The 23181-nt window shown below is 30.1% G+C and overlaps 1 protein-coding gene across 6 annotated transcripts in view; it reads left to right on the forward strand.

Annotated features, from left to right (window-relative positions):
* ECT2 (epithelial cell transforming 2) overlaps positions 1 to 21603 on the forward strand; it is a 56603-nt gene extending 35000 nt beyond the window's left edge. For all 6 annotated transcript variants that reach the window (XM_006910840.3, XM_015588549.2, XM_015588548.2 and 3 more), the window contains 7 exons: positions 4716 to 4794; positions 4963 to 5082; positions 7958 to 8096; positions 9364 to 9518; positions 16012 to 16119; positions 17070 to 17216; positions 20274 to 21603. In XM_006910840.3, the coding sequence (XP_006910902.1) occupies positions 4716 to 4794; positions 4963 to 5082; positions 7958 to 8096; positions 9364 to 9518; positions 16012 to 16119; positions 17070 to 17216; positions 20274 to 20363 (838 nt within the window). In that variant the 3' untranslated portion in view covers positions 20364 to 21603. The remainder of the gene's footprint in view (positions 1 to 4715; positions 4795 to 4962; positions 5083 to 7957; positions 8097 to 9363; positions 9519 to 16011; positions 16120 to 17069; positions 17217 to 20273) is intronic.
* Positions 21604 to 23181: the final 1578 nt, after the last annotated feature.

The following is a 23181-nucleotide window of genomic DNA, read 5'->3' on the forward strand; positions in this document are numbered from 1 at the left end:
TGCATTTTATATGACCATCAGATAGCCTTCACGCTTTTGATTTGTTATTTTGGGGCCAGGATAATTTTCAAAATAATATGGTTTAACAAACTCTTGACACCCATTATTTACCTTGATCTTTCTTTTTAACAAACTCTTTGAAGTAGGCAGTCAGTGTTAACATTTTCAGGAAAGAGAAAAGCTGAGAGGTTGTTACTTGCCCAGTTTACCTGTTTAGTGTGTAGCGTACTCTACTACTATTATTTTGATGATAACTTTTGCTATTTGTTATTCATTTATAATATATTTTGGTAAACAAAGATTGTAAAGTAACGTAACTAGGGATTAGACTAGTCATTTGACCTCTTATCTCCTTTTAATAGCGTCAGGCTGGCTGCTGTAGGTACAAGAAGCTAAGTTGATAAGACATTATTAAAGATTTCTTTCTTTTTCAACATTAATTAAGCTTCCTGAGAACTTAGAAATCTTTCTCATATATCCCTATCCTAAATGGCTTGCTCATGGTGGATTTCCAATAGATGTTTAAATTATAGGAGTTGCTATTTTAATGTTGAATTGCGATGCTGGTTTATAAACTTTATTAAATTTGACTACTTCTGAATTCTTGAGATGCTTAAACATTTAGTCTAGGGATTAAGTGCTTATTATTGTTGATTGAATAATTGTTAGGTAAAGGAAATTATGAGACAGCACCAATTAACTAGTTCTTGCCATTTAAGCAAAACAAAAAAACCCCAAAATTGGAATCTAACACCATTAGTTACACATGCTTAATTTATAAACATTGTTACAGATTTATGCTTCAGTAGTTTAGTTTTTTTTTGAACCAAACTATACATGTTTAAAATATAGTTTGAATAATTTTGGCATACATCTACTCCCACAAAACCATCAGCACCATCAAGACAAGGAACATTTTTATCTCCTCCAAAAGTTTACCCAAAACCTTTGGTAATATCTTTTCCTGCCTCTCCCTGTCCTGCCCATATCAAGGCAACAACTGCTCATCTTTTTATCACTGTGATTTACATTTTCTAGGATTTTATCTAAATGGAATTAGATAGTACATTATCTTTTGTCAGTTTTTTTTTTTTACCTTAGCATAATTATTTTGAGATTAGTCCTTATTCCTTGTATCAATGGTTTATTCCTTTTTATTGTCTTCCATTGTATGAATGTACTACAATTCATCCATTCATGTGTTGGTGGACATTTTGATTGTTTCCAGTTTCTGGCTATTACAGATAAAGCTGCTGTGAACCTTCATGAATGAATCTTTGTATGGACAAATACTTTCATTTCTCTTGGATAAATAAATACCTCATAGTAGGAAAGGCTAGGTCGTGTAACTTTTTAAAAGTTGCCTGTTTCAAAAATGGTTATACTATTTTGCATTCCCAGTGGCTCCATATCCTTACCAACTCTCAGTATGTTCAGTTATTTTAATTTGTGAAATTCTAATAGATGTGTAGTGAGTGATACATTTCATTGTAGTTTTGACTTGCATTTTTCCCTAATGATAGGTAGTGTTTACCATTTTTTCATAGGCCTATTTGCCATTCGTATTATATTCTTTGGTGATATGTATGTTCGAATCTTTTGTCTACTTTTTCTGTTATTTGGGTTTTCTTACTTTGAATTTTGAGAGTTCTTTATGTATTCTGGTTAAACTTTCATCAACTTTGCAAATACTTTCTTATAGTCTGTGGCTTTTTTAAAAAAAGTTTTTTTTTCAAAAAACAGGAGTTCTAGATTTTTATGAAATCCAGTTTATCAATTTTTATAATTTTATCTAAGAAATCCTGATCTTGTTCTAACTCAGGGTAACAAATAATATCTGTTTTCTTCTAGAAGCTTTGTACTTTTTTAAATCATTAGGTGAAGAAACTCATTTAGGTCTATTATTCAGTGTGACTTATTTTTTGTATAAGGGCAAGGTATGGATCAGTGTTCTTTTTTTGTTGTTGTTGAAAAGACCAGCTTTTCTCCACTGAATTGCTTTTGCAGTTTTGTTGAAAATCAGCTGACTATAAATGTGAGGGTTTATTTCTAGACTCAGTTTTATTTCATGGATCTGTATGTCTCTGATTATACTAATACCACACTATCTTTATTACCGTGCTTTGTATATTAAGTTTTAAAATTGGGAGGTGTGAGTCCTCCAACTTTATTCTTCTTTTCAAAATTGTTTTCACTATTTTGGGTCCCTTGAATTTGCATATTGGTTTTAGAATCAGCTTGTCAGTTTCTGGTGGTGGGGAAGAACAGTGGGGAATTTGATAGGGATTTTATTGAATATGTATTCAGTTTGGGGAGTATTGTCATCTTAACAATAGTAAATTTTCTAATCCATGAACATTTATTTCCATATATTTAGTTCTTCTTTAATTTCTTAAACTGTGTTTTATAGTTTTCAAAGTATAAGTTTTGTATTATTTTTGTTAAACTTATTCTTGAATATTCTTTTTGATGCTATAGTAAGTGAAAGGGCTTTCCTAATTTCATTTTTGGATTGTTCACTGCTAGTGAATATAAAGACAATGGAATTTTATGTATTGTTCTTGTCTTATACTCTGCAACTTTGCTGAACTTGTTTTAGTTCTAATAACTTTTAGAGAATTCCTCAGGACTTTCTGTAAACAAAATTATGTCATCTGCAAATTGAGATAGTTCTTCTTCCTTTCCAATCTGGATATCTTTTATATCAATTTCTTGCCTAATTGCCCTGGCTAGAAACTATAACAATGTTAAACAAAAGTGGTGAGAGTGAACATCTTGCCTTTTCTTGCTGCTGATTTTAGGTGGAAAGCATTACCTTTCATTACTAAGTATGTGGTAGTTGTGGAATTTTTGTATATTCTCTTTATTAGGTTAAGGAAGTCCCCACTTATTCCTTGTTTTTTTTTTTTTTAAATCATAAAAAGGTGTCGGATTTTTGTTGAATGCTTTCTCTGTGGCTATTAAGGTGGTCATGTGGTTTTTGTCCTTTATTGGCATGGAATTATTACATTAATTGATTTTTGATTTTTAACTCAAGCATATATTCTGGGGTAAAACTCTCACTTGGTCATGGTGTATAATCCTTTTTATATGTTGCTGGGCTTAGTTTGCTAGTATTTTATTGAGGATTTTGGTGTCTGTATTCACAAAAGATGTTGGTGTTTTCTTGTAATGCCTTTGTCTGGCTTTGATGTTTCCTCCTCTTCTTTTTTTTGGAAGAATTTGTGAAGTATTGGTATTAATTCTTTAGGTCTTTGATCGAATTCATCAATGAAGTCATTTGGGCCTGGGTTTTTTATTGGGGAAAGTTTTAAAATTACTAATTGAATTTGTTGTTATATAACTATTCAGATTTTTTAATTTCTTCTTGAGTCAGTTTCTGTAGTTTGTGTCTTTCTAGAAATTTGTTCATTACATCTTAACTATCTAAGTTGCTGGCATATGTAGTTAGTTGTTCACAGTGTTTTTATATGATCCTTTTTATTTCTGTAAGGTGTCAGTAGTGATGTCTCATATTTTATTACTGATTTTAGTAATTTGAGTCTTTTTTTTTTTTTACGGTCAATCTGGCAGAGCTTTGTCACTTTTGTTGGTCTTTTCAAAGAACCATCTTCTGGTTTTGTCAATTTTTTGCTATTATTTTTGTATTCTCTATTTTATTAATTTTCACTCTAATCTTTATAATTTCCCTTTTTCTCCTTGCTTTAGATTTAATTTGCTCTCCCTGCCCCTTTCTTAAAGTAGAAGATTAAGTCATTGATTTAAGATCTTTTTTTATTATGTTCATTTATAGCTATAAATTTCTCTTTAAGCATTGCTTTAGTTATATCCCATAAATTTTGGTATGCTGTGTTATTGTTTTTTTATCTCAACGTATTTTCAATTTCCATTGTGATTTCTTCTTGACTTGTTGATTTTTTAGGAGTGTGTTATTTAATTACCACACATTTGTGAATTTTCAAAGTTTTCTTTTCTTATTTCTAATTTCATTCTACTGTTGTCAGAGAATATACTTTGTATTATTTCAGTTATCTCAAACTTTTTGAAGCTTATTATATGGCCTAACCTGGAGACTGCTACATGTACACTTGAGAAGAATGTATATTTTGCTGTTGTTGGGTGCTATATTTTCATCATTTTACTTTCAATCGATTTATGTCTTTGAATTTAAAGGCAGTATATGGTTGTCCAGCTTGCCTTATTTGTTTCCTGTCTCATAGGAATTGACTTTCAGTGTCTTGAGAAACCTTGTTTCTCTATATTTTGATGTTTTTTTAGTTGTTTCAGGCAGAAGGATATATCCTTTCCTTTTTATTCCATCTTGTCTGGAAGCTGTGTCTTAGTTTTTGTTTCAGTGAAATGATTAGCATGTGACTTGGAAATTACTTTAATAATGAACTTAGAACTGTTAACCTGAAGACCATACAGGTTTAATGTCTTTTAGAAAGTATATAGTGAGTATGGTAAAAACAAAAAAGAATATAGTAAGGATTATAGTAAAACATACTAAACAGAGTTTTCTGAAAGATCTGTGGCATTTTTTTTTTAATGTAGTGGGATACTTTTAGGGAACCTATTAACTGATTCAGTTATAAGAATTAAGATAAACTCATGGGAAGGACTTTTATTGTGACATGAGATGTATTTGTATGGAGTTTTCATATTCTGTTGTTTTACAAGTTAAAGTTTTTCAAATAATCTTATGAATTTTTCAGGCATATTAATGAGGATAAGAGAAAAACTGAAGCCCAAAAGCAAATTTTTGATGTTGTTTATGAAGTAGATGGATGTCCGGTCAGTATTTGTTTTTGATGATTGTCGATTTATTTTCTTTCTTGTTATTTAGATTTTACAGTTTTTAATATAAACAGAATCTTGGTACCACTGTCTTTAAATTTATAACTTTAAAAAGTTATTTGCTCCTAAGTGATTTTTTTCTATTAATATTTTTAATCTATACAGGCTAATCTTTTATCTTCTCACCGAAGCTTAATCCAGCGCGTTGAAACAATTTCTCTAGGTGAGCACCCCTGTGACAGAGGAGAACAAGTAACTCTCTTTCTCTTCAATGACTGCCTAGAGGTAAAGTTGTACTTAATGTAATATAATAACATTGCTGATTTGTGTGACTTCTTTGAATATTTAAAACCGAGCTATAATTGAAGTATTATATATAAGTTTAAAGTAAAGTGAACTTAAACAATCACACTTTTTTGATTGAGACCAATTGTTGGTTTACTTCTATTAATAGAATGCTTTTAGAAGTCCTAATATTAAGAAGTTGGATAAATTTCCCTGACTTCAAATTTAAGTCATAATTAAAATTCAGTTTATTCCTATGCAAATAAATGCTTAAGTCAAGAATTTTAGGAACTTCTTGTTTCTATGCATATATGTAAAAGGTTTACAAAAAAATTATGCATTCATTTTGAAATTTAAGTAGATTTTTTTCATCAAAGAAGTCAATATTTTGTGGAAGAGAGATAACTTGATTATTTAATATTATAAATTATGATCTAATTTTTACTTAAGACAGCAGGTTTCAGAGTGATTGGTCAGTATATCAGGTGAGGTTTAATGATTCTAATTCTAAATTTCTCATCTAAGTTAAATTTTTCCCTCATATTATTCCTACAGGCAAATTGAATTGTGTATGTGTGTTTTTTTTAACCCTTTTCTTTAATTGTGTTAATAGTGTATTTTTAAACAACTAAGCAGTCAAATGGGGGATATAAAAGAGTGTATTTTTCTTTCATCTCAGAAGATAAAACTGTTGGTTTTGATAAAAACAGATATTAACCAGAAGACTAATTTGACATATCTATTATTGAGTAACTTTCTGTTGCTTTCATTAAAGTGATCGATAAGTTTCTTTTTTCTTTTTTAAAAAAGTTTATACCTCTTTTTTCTTTTTCTACTTCTCATGCTGCCCTCTTGTATCATGTATATTATTATAAAATACCAGAGAATCTTAGAGAATAAGTCATGCACAGGCACCAAAAATTCACTTGTGTTAAATGCAAAGTTTTGTTGTGAAGTTAGTGGAAAATGATGTTTTCATTAGTTTAGTAATGTCACAAAACACAAAGGACAGTGAAAATACTATATGCAATTGACCATACCCTAAACTGAGAAATTTATAAAAAAAATCATGAGACAGATAATTCTGAACTACTTGTCTCTCCCATAATAAGAACTTTAGGCTACTCTGCTTTTGAGAACATGGGCTAGTCAATTACCAGTCATATTTTTACCTCAATTCGCATTATCATGGTGTTTTACTGTTCACAGTTGGTAGATATTTCTATTTATTAGCTTCTATTAAAGCTTTTTTGGGTTTTTCCTGTTGAAGTCCCTAAGTCAACTGGCCCCATTTATCTAATAGGTTAGGTTTTCTATACTTTCCTACTAATCCATTCTGGTTTTTATTCCCCCTTAATTCTGAGAGAATTGTGACCAGCTTTAAATTTTTGATCTTACATCCATTTCATATTCTGTGAAGTCTTCTATAACTGGCTCATTGACCTTCCTTCCACTTTAATTCTAACATTAAATTTGGACTTCAAGATTTATAATCCCAAACTCTTGTCCTTTAGCTTTTTTGTTTTAAGTATATAACAAACCTCTTAGCAAATTTGGAATGAAGAGTATGGTAAAAGTTAGAACATTAAAAATGTATACAGTCTATGGTGACAGCTCTTAAATATGACGTAACGTTTTACTGAAGCTGAACTAATTTGGTATTTAAGGGTATATTTTTTTTTATAGTTTTATCTGTATTTTTGGGTTTTTTACCTTGATTTACTAGCATTTGTGTCATTAAGAATATTAATACTTGTCATTGCTTTTTCTTTTTAAAAATGAACTTTAAAATTATTTATTTTGCTTAATCAAATTAATTCAAAAGTATATTCAAATATTACAGGGGAAATAATTATTAAGTGTATCATTTATTTTTACTATATTAATATAAATGAACTTTTAATATTTGATATGTAACACGTCAGTGTCATTTCTGCTTCAATGTGAATACGATACTGACTGCCTTTTGATCTTTTCTTATTAGTCAAGAAAAGGTAATAACTTTTCAGCCATACTTTGTCATATTTATGATGGTGACCAATCAATCTCAATTCATTAAGTAACTTAATCTAAATAATTTTGTGTGAATGACTTTCAGTTGATAATTATAACCACAAAAGAGATGTTCTTTTAACAAGGCAAAATAACATACTAAGATTTCATGGAAGTAAAAACAGTAAATTTAAAGACCTAATAAAATTCACAGAACTCAAGGACATCATGAATCACATGGTCCTTTCTGATTTTGCTGCCGGCTATTTTAGTGTAGTATTTATCCATCTCCTCCTTTTGCAAGAAGGTTAGGTAAAGCTATATCTGAACACAGCACTTTAAATTTAAATTTTATGCCATTTATTTAATGTATTGTTTAATTACCTTTTAATTTTCTTCTTTCTCAATAGTATAAAAATATGAGCAGCAGAACCATTTCTTTATTATTCTCCCCTTTATTCTCAGGATCTAAGATAATCATAAATTCTGCTTTGATATGAGTTATCTTTTGAGCCCAAGACAGAGATCCCAGAGTAACTATTCCCCTTTCAGAACTCAAGAAGATTCCTTGGTTCTTTGATTATATTACTTCTCACAATGCTAAGTTCTTTCATATCTCTGGGATCTTTTGCATAGATCCTGCCCCTCCACCTGTTTTTCTTGACTTTTGAGCTCTTCTCATAAATGTGAACATTTCTGCCAATTACATGCATGAATTTGTCACATGGTAACTCTGCTTCTTCTCAAATATGAATTCTGCAATGACTAATAGTCAGATGAGCTGCATATAGATTTATGTGATTAATGCCATTTTATTTTTAAGTAGTTGGTCTTTGTTTTTATTCATATTTCTTATAATGACTTTTCTCCCCCTTATAATTAGATAGCAAGAAAACGACACAAAGTTATTGGCACTTTTAGGAGTCCTCCTGGCCATACTCGACCTCCAGCTTCTCTTAAGCATATTCATCTAATGCCTCTTTCTCAAATAAAGAAAGTGCTGGACATAAGAGAGACTGAAGGTATGCTCATTGGATAAACTATTGGCTAAATAAAAATAGTTTATATTCATTGTAGGTTTGATTCACTCCCTTACGTTTCATGTTTAACTAGTAAATTATCTTTACATATAGTTGGTTAGTTCTGGTAAAGTAATTGTTTTAATACTTCTATCCCAACTCCATCTCTAGGAACTGACTTGATTTTTTTTTCCCGAATGAAAGTGCTTTCTCAACCTGTGAAATATCTTTATCCCTTAAATGGTTACCTGTCAAAATAATGCTCTAAGCTAGCTTATTCCCACCCCAAAATTTTTCATTTCTTCATAATCCAAAAGAAATCATCAGTCTATTACCTGTGCTCCACATCTTATACCTTGCCTGTCACCAGTGGCTGCGTTGTTAAGGGTACATTTAGGATATGACCAGGTATAGATATGTATGAGTAAATATACCCAGAGTAACTGTGGTAGACCTGACATGGAGTTAAGTGTATATTACGGGGAGGTTTTACTCTCAACTTTGGTAGTGTTAGGAAGAGTTCTCTGACAGCCTGAAATTGCCAGAAGTTTGTACCTACTCAAAACAGTATCATTGTTTAACTAGCACCTAGTGATGTGTCTGCATGGCCATTTTCTGGATGTTAGGCATATGTTTTTACAATGTCACCTGGTTCTATTACTGCTCCCACCCTCTAATAATGGAAAGTTTTGAGTTAATAGAAACAATTAAAACTCAAACATCAACTGTATTGCTATCTTTACTTGTCACATTCTGGATTTATTAAAGGTTATTTAGAGAATTTATTTTAAATCATTTTCATATTTTTGGATTATAATAATGGAAGACGTTTAAAATAAGTTCTGTTTTAGCATATTGGTCATAACATTTTCTAATTTAATATTTGGACATTTTGTTTCTTTGAACTTGATTTAAGTAAGTCAGGTTATTCTTACAATACTGTTTTATTTTGAAACTCAAATTCTAGAATTATAAGAAATGATATAATCTAATTTTTAAAAATTCCATCATAGAAAATATTAAATTTATAGAAAACATGTTTACTTAATATCAAATTATCATTGTTGGTCCCTCATATTGTACTTTCTGTTATAATTCTAATGTTTCAATGTAATATGGTGATGCTCTTTGTCCAGTTAAAAATAGAAGAGATGGAAAGGGTGAAGAAGAGATCATTTCATTGGAATTTTGTTGGTCTGAGAGAACTAAACTTGCATAAATCTGTTATTTTCCAAGGAATAACACTTAATGTTTATGATTCTGGAACTAGATTGCCATAATGCTTTTGCCTTGCTTGTGAGGCCACCAACGGAGCAGGCAAATGTGCTGCTCAGTTTCCAGATGACGTCAGAGGAACTTCTAAAAGAAAACTGGCTAAAGATGCTATGTCGACACGTAGCCAACACCATTTGTAAAGCAGATGCTGTAAGTTCTTAATCCACAAATATAATGAAAAGTTAAATTCCATGACAGTGTGTTCAAGCTAAACCTGTACATTTCTAGTGACTCGTTAATTATGAATAGAGGAGAGTTTTAGTTTCGTGTGTATTGAGGAAAGCTGGTTTAATAAGTTCTTTTGGAAAAGAACTTTTAAAAGCATAGACACATGAAACATTTTTTTGAGTCTCTAGTTTACAGATAGGCCCTTGTAGCCTTGTAGCTCTTATGGCTCTAAATTAGTGAGGCTTTGGGACTTGTGGTAATGTACCCTGTGATTTTCATGGTGCTCTTTAACTTGGCTGTTTGTAAAATAGAAGATATTTTGTTCTGTTGTTCTTTTATCTAACTGAAAGCAATAGGTGAGTTGTAGCAAGTTGCTTTTCCTTTCAGGCAAGTAGCCAGTCCCGTTTTCTCAGTACAACCTCTTAAAATCAAATACCATTATGAATATATAATTATCCTATACAGATTAAGGTGAAGATACATGAGAAAATCAAATTATCAAAGTTAAAAGACACACCAGAAATGAAATATACGTCCCTTAAAAGATAATTTGATTTCTTCATTACATATGGAGGAGACATGTGATATATAACCCCTTCATCTTTGCACTAATGACATAGGTAGAGGAGATTGTATTCATAGGTAACCCTTATCAGTACAGTAGTACTGAAACTGAGATTGCCTTGGATAGTCTTGCAACAATAAAATGTTTATTTTATCATAGTTAAGTATTCCCTTGAAAGATACTGAGATGTAATTATTGTGGTTCATAAAGTACATAATACTTGATTAAAACTCCCTACATAAGTGTTTAGAACAATTAACAGACTTTCTGATTTGTTCGTTTGTTAAAATTTCTGCGGGCCAATATATGGTGTTATAAATAAAGGGTTGTTTGTTCCACAAAAAAGATTCATAGAGGAAATACAATGCTAGTCCTAAAACAGAATGTTGGCTAGAAAAATGATGGAGACAGTTTTTATTGTAAAGCTTACAAAACTACCCATTATAAGGAAGAATTTTTTTTCACAGTTCTAGGTATTCATATTTAAAATGGATCCTTGCAGTATAGTGATTGCCTATTTTAGAAATTACTCCTGCATCTATCATGGTGTCAGACTAAATGGCTTATGCAGTCTTTTCCATAAACAGTTAATGGAAAAATTTCCTTAAACTACAGTCTGTTGAATTACTAGCCACGAGATGGCTAATAATCCTAGAACTCAAATATAAACAACTAATGAAAAAATTTCATTAAGTAAAATTAACCACAAGATGGCAGCAAACATTTAACTATGTCCTGATTTATACTGTCTTAAATCACGAAATTCTTTCGAGTTGTGAAATTGTTACTAAGAAATATGTTTGTAAATTTACCTATTTAGTGACTTCACTTGAGCTCTTTCCCACATTTAAAATACTGTATGTAGTAAATTTTTAAAAAGTCTTCAATGTCTTATCATTTGAGAACATTTGCCATGTTGAAGAGAAAGTATTTCTAAATGTATATACACAAAAGATGTAACAGATAAAAATCTCTGATTCTTTGAATCAGTAGTTTTTATTCTTTTATTATATATATTTTTGGTGCTCTAAATAATTGGAGCTTAAATTATATGAGTAAAATAAGTCTAACTATTCTACACTATTTTATTTGTCATGCCCATTTGATTTAAGAATTAAAATTTTCAGGCTGAAAGAAAACATATTACTTCACATGTGAAACTAAGGCCATGAGTTTAAAGCTAACATTGTAATCCAGATATCTTTATTCTCAGTTAAACCTTCTTGATAGATTTTCTCTCCATGGATATTATGTCCCATATTCTGTTGTTTCAGAATTTAAATATTAAAGTTTTAATCTGGTGAAAATTTTTTCCTCAGAATATTTAGGTATGTATTTTGGGTCTTTTGCCAACATGTAACCTTCAATTGTGTGGTCCATACTCTTAAAGCTCATAAATCACTTGAGGTTAGATGATAGTTTTGCTGAAGTCATTACAGATTTCTAACCTCTAATATCAAAAGTAAAATTTTATTAACATAAATTTAAGCAATATTATCACTCCCCTCCGCCCACTCTTCCACTTTGACTAGTTTAGAGGTACCTTGATAACTAAATGTCTTAGGCTAAAGTTCAGTGCTTTTACCACTAATTCTTTATATTTCTTTAAACAATCAAACTAATCCTATATCTTGATGAAATCACCATTGGCTACTTATTAGTGGCAATATTCATTCTTAGTTTTTAAACTTACAACTAGAATTTCTAATTTCATGAAGAATAGGTTGAAAACAGAACATATGCAAGAAGAGTTTGTATTTCTGTGCCAATAATCTTTATAAAGGAGTTCATATGATTTCTATTTAAAATTATAATTATTTTGCTGATTATTAGCCATACATAATAAATTGTTAATATAAATGTCTGTTATTGGCACTATTATAATTTGGCCTTATCAGAAGATCTAAACTATAAATATGATTACAGAGTTTGAGGGACAGGCTAAGGGAGGGGGCCCAATGATACTAGATATTTTTTTCTTTTACATCTTTGAGTTTGAGGACTAGTAGGAGAGAACTTAGGGAAGGAGATTTGATAACTCACATGTATAGTTGAGCTCATTGGCTTAAGATATCAGAAATTCTAGAATATTTCCTGTGAATTAATAACACCCAGGAATAGGCCTCTAAAATCTGTAGCTGAGGTTCAGTTTCTCCTGAAAACAATATCATGTATCTCATTGGAGAAATTGATTACTATATAATTTTTAAACTCAGATCTGTGATTAGAACTAGTCCTAAATTCATGTGGATTTGGTGCTGATTGAAGAACTTCTCTTCCCAAGCTGCTTTAAGTCTTGAGATATATTGACAAAAACATGAAATGTTTTTAGAATTATATTAGTATGTTATTAAAATTGAGTTGGTTCCGGTACCGAATATCATTTTCATTTTAGAAATTTAGAGGAATAGATTAGAAAGTGAGATTTCAGGGGGCAGAATGGGAATTTTTGAGGAAAAAGAGTAATAGAAAAAAGCCTGAGAATACTGAACATAAGTTTCCCCTCCTTGGTACTTTTGTCTATGATTTGTCTGAATTTTTCCTTCCTCTATGCAGAGAGAACTAAAGGAAGTTCATCTTTACATCTTCAACAGCTATATTGTCTTCTCAGCCGCTGGTGAACTAACTAGATGTTTGGTTTACCCTTTCAGTCATTCTGAACTCAAAGCCTTCTAGTAACGTAAAAGACCTTATATCTGTTTTCCCCCACCAAATCAGAAGCAATTTATATGTTCGTAGAGAGAGAACATGAAACCATCTGTTCCCAATTCAGTTCATAGGTGGTTAATAGTTAAGATCACAATAGAAAGTACTGAGAATCTCTTTTCTTTGTTTGCAACTACTTTAAATTTCAGGGGCCTTCATTATAAAAAGAGCATTTTACCAACATTAAACATACTTGGTATTTCATTTCATTAAATATACATTAATATGTTTTACATCCAAATATTCAAGAGTAATTATATTTGCACATAAGAAAAAAAATCAAATAAAAGTATACTGCAGTAAATATATGCACCTGCCCCACTGGTCTTTTCAGTGACATAACTGTTGATACTTTTATGGGTATCTTTCCAGAAATATAAGCATAGACATGAGCATTTCTTGTTAGATTGATTCCTAGGTAACTATCACAAATGAGATACTTTAGTTGTTTAAGTTCTTTTGTATGTAGGTCAATCTTTGATATTTGTCTATTAATTTTGTAACTGATCATTTTTATTATCTTACTGTTTCCAATTGTTTTTTCACCTAATTCTATTGGATTTTTCAGCTTTCAGTTTTTAAAAAATATCATAATTTGACCAATTCAAAGTGAACATTGATAAATTACTTGTAGTTTAAAGTAGTTTAAAAACACTCCAGCATAATGGAGGAAAATGATTTAGTGTCACCATTTTTTTCCTGAATTTGTCTCTATATCTAGGAACATAAAAAACTTCTATCAAATAGATTTTCAATATATAATTATTGATCGGATGAATCCAAATTGAAATGAAATCACATGAAATTAAAATCGAAAATGGAATGAAATGAAAACAAAATTAAGTTCATAAAACTAAAGTTAAAGCTGTTCTTAGCTTATGGTGCCATACATACAGCAGTGTAGGAAATGTAATCTTTCTATGAGATGTAGGAAATCTTAATAATGCAAAACCTTGCAGTTGTATATGAATGAAGGTGGAGAGAGACTCACGGTTAGGCAGAGCTTGAATCACAGTCCCGACTACTTTGTTTCTCATGGATTGGCAAGAGATATTAACTATTCAGAGTTCTTTTTCAAATGATTGTCTAGATAATTGACATGAACCAACTGAAAATTATTAGAATTTAGAGTTTAGTTAAGTAGCCAAATAAAATATAAATATATACATGTCAATATTTTTCCTCTTTACCAACAGTAATCAACTAGAAATTGTAGGTAATGAAGACCCCCTTTCCAATAAAATTTGGTATAAATTTAGTATAATTCTAAGAATAGTCTTATAAGGAACAAATGAAACCTATTTTAAGAAAACAACAGTAGTTTATAGAGAGACCTGTGATGTTCCTGAATGAGAATGCTAACTAGTCATAAAGATAGTTCACTGAAGTCCTTATAAAATCCTATAGGGAATTTCAGGAATTTGACAGAATGATTCCAAAGATATTTAAAGAAAAAACAACAACAAGAAAATTTAGAAAATAGTACTTTCTTTATGAGATATTAAATTGTATTGTTAAAGTTACAATAATCAGAACATTTTACCCTGAAAAATTTAGAGATGAGTCAATGGAAAGGATAGAAGGCCTTGAAATAAGACTTTATCGTATGATAAATGTAGAACCATAGCAATTTAATAAGATTGTTAACTCATCATGCTTAGATAGTTGGTTAAGTACTTAGAGAAAATTAGATGTATATCCTAACCATGCATCTACATAAATTATAGATTCAAGAATTATAAGTGAAAAAGTGAAACCATTTCAAAAACTCATCAAGAAAACATAGGTGGTGAATGTTTAATCTTTTTTTTTTTGGTCGAGTTTTAGGAATTCTCTGTTTTATAGATAGATTAATCCCTTATCAAATATATGATTTGCAAATATTTTCTCCCATTCTGTGAGTTGCACTTTTACTCTTTGATAGTGTCTTTTTTTAATTTAAAATTTTTAATTTTAATTTAAAATTTGATAGTGTCTTTTTTTAATTTAAAATTTTCATAAAGTCCAGTTTTTTTTTTTGTTTCCTCTGCCTTTGGTGTCATACCTAAGAAATCAATGCTAAATTCACTGTCTTGAAGCTTTCTTTGCCCTATGTTTTCTTCTGAGAATTTTATAATTTTAGCTTTTAGATATTTGATCTATTTTGAGTTAATTTTGGATATGGTGTAAAGTAAGGGTCTAACTTAATTCCTTTTTGCCTGTGGATATCTAGCTTTCCTAGCACCATTTGTTGAAAAGACTGTTCTTTTCCTATTAAATAGTCTTGATGCCCTTGTCAAATCATTTGACCACGTGAGGTCAAATGAGCTCTCTGGTCTGTTCCATTATTTCTGGGCTTTCTATTCTAATTCATCTCATTTGATTCTATTCCTTTATGCTAGTACCTTATTATTTAGATAAAAGTAACTTTGTAATAAGTTTTAAAACCAGGAAATTTGAGACTTCCAAATTTGTTCTTTTTCAAGATTATTTTGGCTATTTGGGATCCCTTGTGATTCTATATGAATTTTAGAATGAATTTTTCTTTTTCTGAAAAAAATCATTGGGAATTTGATAGGATTTCACAGAATCCGTAGACTGTTTTGGGTAGTATTGACTTAACAATATTGTCTTCCAGTTCATGAACATGGGATATTTTTCCATTTATTGGTGTATTCTTTAATTTCTTTCAGCAACATAATGATATTTTGTAGTTTACAGTGTTTGTTCCATCTCCTTGGTTAAGTCTATTCCTAAGTATTATTATTTTTCTTGCTATTGTAATAGTTTATTTCTTAATAAGTGGAAACAGTTTAACTGTTCAAAAATAGTAGAATGGTGAAATTAATTTTAATATAATCAGAAGAGCCTTTTATAAGCTGTTCACTAATAATTCCTTTGAGTATTAAATGACATGAAAAATACACATATACAGCTAATTGAAAAACATAAAATATAAAACTGAACGGTATGACTCCAATTTTGTTAAAATAAAATAAAATTATTTTATTCATGGAGGAAAGTATCTATGGGGACTATACCAAAATGTAAATAGTAAATAGATCATGTGGAAAAGAGAAGGTCAAGCAAACACATCAAAAATCTTGAGTGGCTTCATTTATATATATTCCCATATGTATATAAGTGCTTAAAGGTTTTATTTTTAGAAACAGTTGTGTTTTTTAAAATTTATTTTAAAATAATAAAAATATTTATTTTCAACAGGAAAATCTTATTTACACTGCCGATCCAGAATCCTTTGAAGTAAATACAAAAGATATGGACAGTACATTGAGTAGAGCATCTAGAGCAATAAAAAAGACTTCAAAAAAGGTGAGTCTCAGTGAAGTTATTGTTTAACATCTCCAAAAAGTATTTTTCAGAGTATATTAAAATAATATTGCCATAAACACCAATGTAAAGATAGCCTATAAAATAAATATGGGTTTTGCTTCTAGAAAATGGCCACAGAGATAATAATTTTAGTTCAGTGAATTCTTTGGCACAGTAATTATAACAATTTGTTATCCTTCCTGTTCTTGTTACAGTGATACTTTTGTGAACTCTACTTCAATAGAAATGTACTGATGGTGTTTTAGGTATAGATACGTGTGCGTTTATCTTAATTATTGCCTCAGACATTTTTTTCAGCAAAGGGCACATGACAGAATCAAGAGACCTGGAATCTAATCCCGACCGTATGTAGGTTTCAGTCTTCTAATGATAAAGATAATTTCCCTACTTACCTTATCAGGCTTGTTGAGGACTACATAAGAATTGTAATAGTCTGGAAGAAATTTGCAGCCATAGTCTATAGTTCAAATTTTAGCGGAATCAAAACAAAACCCGATTTTTTCTCTCCTAGGCTAGGCTTGTACTCTCACTTTCTTTCTCCCATTGGACTGTAGTGCTCTATGAATGCAAGATGAAATAGTCTATAATGTACAGTTGAAATAGTCTACAATGTACAGTAGGTTTAGTGTTGTTTCATTATAACATTGCTGAGATACCATAGGAACTTAACTGTTGTTTACATCAATTAGCCTATGGTAAAATTGGTTGTGTTCTATGTCATTTTGCTTAAAGTCATGGAACCTATCGACAACGTTAAGTGAGGACTTACTGCACTATATTTTCTCGCTGCTTGTCCAAAGCAATTCTAATTTTGCCATATACTATCTGTACAAAAACTTTAATGTGTATTTGCCGTTGTTTATGTGTAATTGTTCTTATGTTAAGTTTATATGGGCTTACTGAATTGTAACTCAGATTTTTAAATCTAGGTTACAAGAGCATTCTCTTTCTCCAAAACTCCAAAAAGAGCTCTACGAAGGGTTCTTATGACTTCTCAGAGTTCAGTGGAGGGGAGAAGTCCTTCCAGCAGTGACAAGCATGTAATGAGTCGTCTGTCTAGCACATCATCATTAGCAGTAAGTGACTTTGATTTAATTGACTAAATGACTTATTCAAATTTATGGAGTTAGTATGGAGTTTGTTAACTTTTAAATATGGAAATCTTAATATCTCCATTTTTTAAAAAATGTGTCTCTAAACTTTTAACCTCTTTTATTGAGTAAAGGTAGCTGAGAAAACCTCACTTAATGAACTAGAAATAGAGACATATTTAATATGTAGTTTATTCGATATGAAATTTTATTGGGATTGAGATATGTTCTAAAATCTGTAAGAAAAGAAACATGTTTCAGTCTGGCCTGTCACTTTACTAACACAAATAGTGATGGTTCTGTTTATAAAGATTGGGTTCAGTAATATAACAGAGACTGAGTTTTATTCCTTTTACTATTTCTGCAATTAGTAGAATACAATCTCTGAAATTGTGAACTTCAAAGGATGATATGGTTACTAAATTCATATGTATATATTTAAATGTTTTCTGAACAAGCCAAATTCCCAATGGTATCAGAATTATTAGACATTTAATTAATATTAAGGACATTTCTAACATTTATTACTATCACTAAGTATATGAGTGATGTATCTGTTCTTTGTAAAATTATTAACCTAACCTACCAAGGTTAAGAAAAGCAAGTGACTGTCACTTTAATTGTGTGTCCTTCAGGATGTTTCTTATTCCCTTATCCCCATTTTTGTGGATGAGAGAAAACAGATTAATAGTACTTACCCTATACTGTTACTGTAAGGACTAAATACACACACACACACACACACACACGAGTGTGTGCATATGATGTGATCACATACTAAGGGGCAGTTTGAATAGTGGTTAAGCTCATGAACTCAAACACTCCTGTTCAAATCCTGGCTCTCCTGTTTACTAGCTGTATGACTTTTGGCAGGTCAATAAAGATCTCTCTGTTTGAATTTCACCACCCAGAAAATGAGTCTGAGGTAGTAGTTAATTTATGCAAAGTGCTTTGAACAGTCACTTAGCACATAGTGAGTACTCTAGTGTTTTGTAAGTGGTTACCTTTTATTATATAAAATTTACACAGACAAGGCACATCCTATCAATAACTTATTTTTTTAAAAGCTAGTCAAGTCTTTAATTAATCCATCAAAGTGTTAATGCTAAATCTGTGAGTGTGTTTATATAGATATTGATCAAAGTTAACCTTCCAATGGGAGAGTTGTACTTAACTGAAAATATAAATATATGCAAAGAAATTTGGTCAATGAAAAGTGTATTAAAATTGACAAAATACAGTAAACATTTCTTTATTAAAATCAGATTATAAGATTTCTAAAGACCAAAGTATTATCCCTTGTTTATTTCCTGCATCTATAGTAACTGTTATAAACATTATTGCTTTTCAAATGAAGGTAATTAGATTTCACAGAAATATTTTAGAAAATTAATTTATATTATTTATGGTTTTATCACTTTTACATAGACAATATAAATTAGAGGTACCCAAAATATCTTTCAGACATTCATGTCCTCTTCTCCATCTGTTCTAACAGATTATCCATTTTGTTTCCACAAGCAATATAATTGGATTTACTGAGCATGTTTATGTTCAGCATTCAAACTCTACTGGTGGGCGCACTCACCAGTAGCATTCAAACTCTACTGGTGGGCGCACAAAACTCCTGGTTTTGTTCTAGACGTCATTCTAGTTTTCAGAGATACTAAAAGGAAATATTTATTTTTCAAATTTCAAAAAAGTTCTGTCCAAGTCATCTTTGAAATTTGTAAAGAATTAGGAGATATGCCAACCAATAATGGAAACAAGACTCGTGAAGTTTAATGTGAGCTTATTAGCTATTTGAAATTTGTATTTGTGAAAAAAGAAAATATTCTTTCTCCACTGAATTACTTATTACGTGGGCGGAGACTTTTGAATTCACAACTTTATAACTGCTTTTAATTTATAACAACTTAGGCTAAATAGAGTTACTTTGCATATTGGCACATAAAAATACTTTTACAAGGTAATTTACCCTTAAGTCCAGAAAAAATCAATACTATTAGACATTTTCTTATTTATGAAAGTGGTCATTTTAAAGAATAGTAATAATTTCCATGTAAAGTAGATTCATATTCCAAATCTGATTCTTAATCTTAGATTTATGGCATTTTTATAAAATATATGCTTTTACTATGGCAAATCATAAAAATTTTACTTGAGGAAATGTAAACTTTTATGCTATCTACTTAAGTTATTTGAGTGGTAATACTTTACCAACACAGCTCTTTAAACACTTCATTTTACTACCTTGTATATGAGAACTTATAGCCAGCTACTTTGTTTAGTTACACACAGCCATTCATGGATGTTAAAATGAAACAGTAGCTTTTTTTTCTAATTCATTTTGACTTATACTCACTCTTGGGCTTTTGGTATTCTTGTGCATGCTTCTTTGTTATTGTTAAAAATTCTGATGATATTTAACTTTGACCTCTGGAACAATAAGTTTAGACAGCTTAGTAACTTAATAATCTCTATTATCAGAAGTACTGCTGTTTTGCTCAATTTTTATATGGAGAATAATTATACACATACACAAACACACATGGGTTGCACACATTATACAAAAACTCTTTAGAAGTGTATTCCTTTTAATTTTAGAAAATTATTTCCCATGAAATAATTTCTCCTCTTAATTCTGCTTTATGATTAAGTTAAGAGGAAACCACTAGCATTTGTCTTTTTACCTCAAAACTTGTTTACTAATTTTTAATTTTTTTAATAACCTCAAACACTGAATCACTAATATCTCACAGAAGTACCGCTACTAACAGTAAGCCAATATCTAATCCAATGAGTTGATATAGTTAACTAATCTACCCATTTTTTTCAGAATACTGTAATAATTTTGTTTTCTCCCTACCCCTCCCCCATTTTAAATTATTTTATTTGTATAGTTTAGAATTGTCAGAAGCCTTTAAATTAATTGTTATCGTAATTTGTAAAACATTAAAATGCTATGCATTATGCTAAACTGTATGTTACAATTTTTTAAAGGAAAAATTTTAAATATAAATATTTGTTTTGTCTTTCTAGGGTATCCCATCTCCCTCCCTTGTCAGCTTGCCTTCCTTCTTTGAAAGGAGAAGTCATACTTTAAGTAGATCTACAACCAATTTGATATGAAGCTTTAAAAAAATTTTAATTTATAGAAACTTAAGAACACCTCATATTTAAATAAGAAACTGACTTAAATGGTACTTATCATTAGCACTTGGTGAAAGCTGGAAAGAATATAAATAACACTAACTATGCCAAGAAAATGATTTTCTTTTTGAAAGAGTAACATTTCCAAGTTAATTCATGTAAAAAATAATTTTGATTTTGCTGTAATTTTTCTCTTTTCTTGAATCGTTCATTTGAAGACCAATAACTTAAATTATTCATGATATTGGTAGCTTTGCAACTAATACAGTAAATAAATTTTATTGGTGGATGCCAAATACTGATGTGAATTTCTTTGTATATTGTCCATGAATGAATTTTGGAAATATGTATTTGTGAATCTCATTTTGTGCAGAAATTAAGCGATATCATAGTTCTTAAATAGACAAAAGTTGCATATATTTCTGAGTAAATAACAGGATCTTATTTCACATGCGCTGTTTGAAACACTGTTCCTTTTGCAGTTTATTTTATTCTAAAGTGTATTCAAGATCTAGTGTGTAGCTTTTAAAAGAATAACAGTTAAAGGAGATTGTTTCAAAATACTTTTACAAATTGAGAGACAAGGACAGAAAGATTAAAAAATAATGTATGTTTTGCACAAACATGATATTGGTATACAGTTGTAGCTGTTTCAGAGACATATATTTATGGTGATTTTAGCCACTAGCAAATCGTGATTTATTTTGATAGTGTGTGGGATTTTATTTTGAAGGAATACCACGGAGGAAATTATAGTAAAGATTGTTTCTAATCTTTATGAAATAACTCTAAAATTGGCATCAGTTTTACTAATCTGTTGTAAATTACGTAGATATGTGTATGGTCAACTTTTTATTGTGGTCCCATAATTAAATGTAAAATTGAAATACATTCTCTTAGCTGTTGTAAAATATTTTTCAAGCCATGATGTTATCATTCACAATAGTTTTTTTTTTTTTTTTATAGTCAGTAATGCAAAATAATTAAGTTCCTATGAACATATGCACTTTTATTTCCTACCTGTTTAGGGAATACTACAAACATTTAATTGACATTTAACAATTCTCAGTTGTCTGCTTTAATAGTTTAACTGACTATATAGATTTTTTCCTATACCATATGTGCCACTTTTAAATAGTATATGACCCTTTATTGCTATATTTTAAAAGCAGTTGTATTAGTAAGAACTTTGTAAATAAATACTTAAAACCGGAGTATATTTTATGTTTCGTGTTTTAAACCATTCTTTTAGACAAATTTTTATGGATTAGTATGAATGCCTGCATCAACTTCTTGCTTGTTATGTATTTGCTTGCATATTTATTTGCTTATTCCTTCCTCCATTTTTGAGCATTATGTATACTGGGCTATGTGTAGGGTAGGATTTTTAAATTTGGAATCTACTTGCAGAATGGAGCCAATAATAGTTTTATAAAATTTTGTGTTTACATGCATGTATGCATTTTTCTGGCAAAATACACTACTTTTATTATTTTATTGGGAATGGAGCTGTGATTCTCTCCAAAAGTTTGAGATTTCCATTGGAAACGTGTTGGATGTACGAAAATAAGTTATTAGATGAAATTCTAGTACAAAAATTAGTACACAAATATCAATTGTATTTATTGACACTGGACTGCTTTCAAACAAGTTGAAAATACTTTTCCTTAAAAGATACTTGTTATAATAGTATAAAAACCATTGAAATACTTAAGAATAAATCTAATAAGAAATGTACAGGATCTTACAGAGACAACTGTAGAGCTTTATTTACAATAATTATAGACCTTAATGGAGATACTGTATCATAGTCATGACTTGGATACTTAATATTGAAAAATGTCAGTTTTGCCCAAATTGAACTGTAGATTCAAACGAAGCCAATCACAATACTGACAGATTGTATGTGTGTGTGTGTGTGTAACATGACAATGTTTTTAAAATTTATATGGAAATACAAAGGGTTAAGAATACCAATTTGTTGAAAAAGTGAGAGGACTTCGTCTATTGGAAACAAGGTTAATTATAAAGCTGTAGTAATCAAGACAGTGATGTGTTAGAAGCCTTGGTATACTGAACACAAATAAATTAATGATCACAATTGAAAATCCACAAACAGAAAAGTGGCACTTAAAACAGTGGGAGAAAGACAGTTTATTCAATAAATGGTTCTGAGAAAAATGGATATCTTTATTTAAAAAAAGAAGAGAATGAAATCTAATCTCTTCTTTACAGTCTATACAAAAATAAGTCCTAAGGGGATTATAGACCTAAATCTGAAAGGTAAAACTATAGATTTTGCTAGTTAATATAGGAGAGTATCTTAATCTGTCGTGTTGGAAAAGAATCCACATGGCTAATAAGCTCATTATGAAATGTTCTCATATATAATGTAGAAAGTACAAGTAAGATACCATTGCATATGCACCATATTGGTTTAGCACATATGGAGCAGAGACATCTCTTCCACTGCTTATAGGAGTATAAATTGTATAACCATTTAAAAAACATTTAGGCATTAACCAATAAAATTTAAAATACCAGATATTTATTCCAGAAAAATGTAGGCATGCGGATACCAGGATTCATGTACATGAATGTTCATAGCTGCATTGCACATAATAGCCTGAAAATGGAAAATTAGAAATTTGTATTAATATTAGAATCGATTAATAGGCAGATTTGCTCATTCATTGAATGAACTCGAGTGAACATGCAATGACCTGGGTAAATATTGAAAACACTGATTGTAAGGAAGCTGATATAAAAACAACCAGTATATGATTTCATTTACATA

Source organism: Pteropus alecto, unplaced genomic scaffold (genome assembly GCF_000325575.1).
Source record: "Pteropus alecto unplaced genomic scaffold, ASM32557v1 scaffold33, whole genome shotgun sequence".
Taxonomy (NCBI): Eukaryota; Metazoa; Chordata; class Mammalia; order Chiroptera; family Pteropodidae; genus Pteropus; species Pteropus alecto.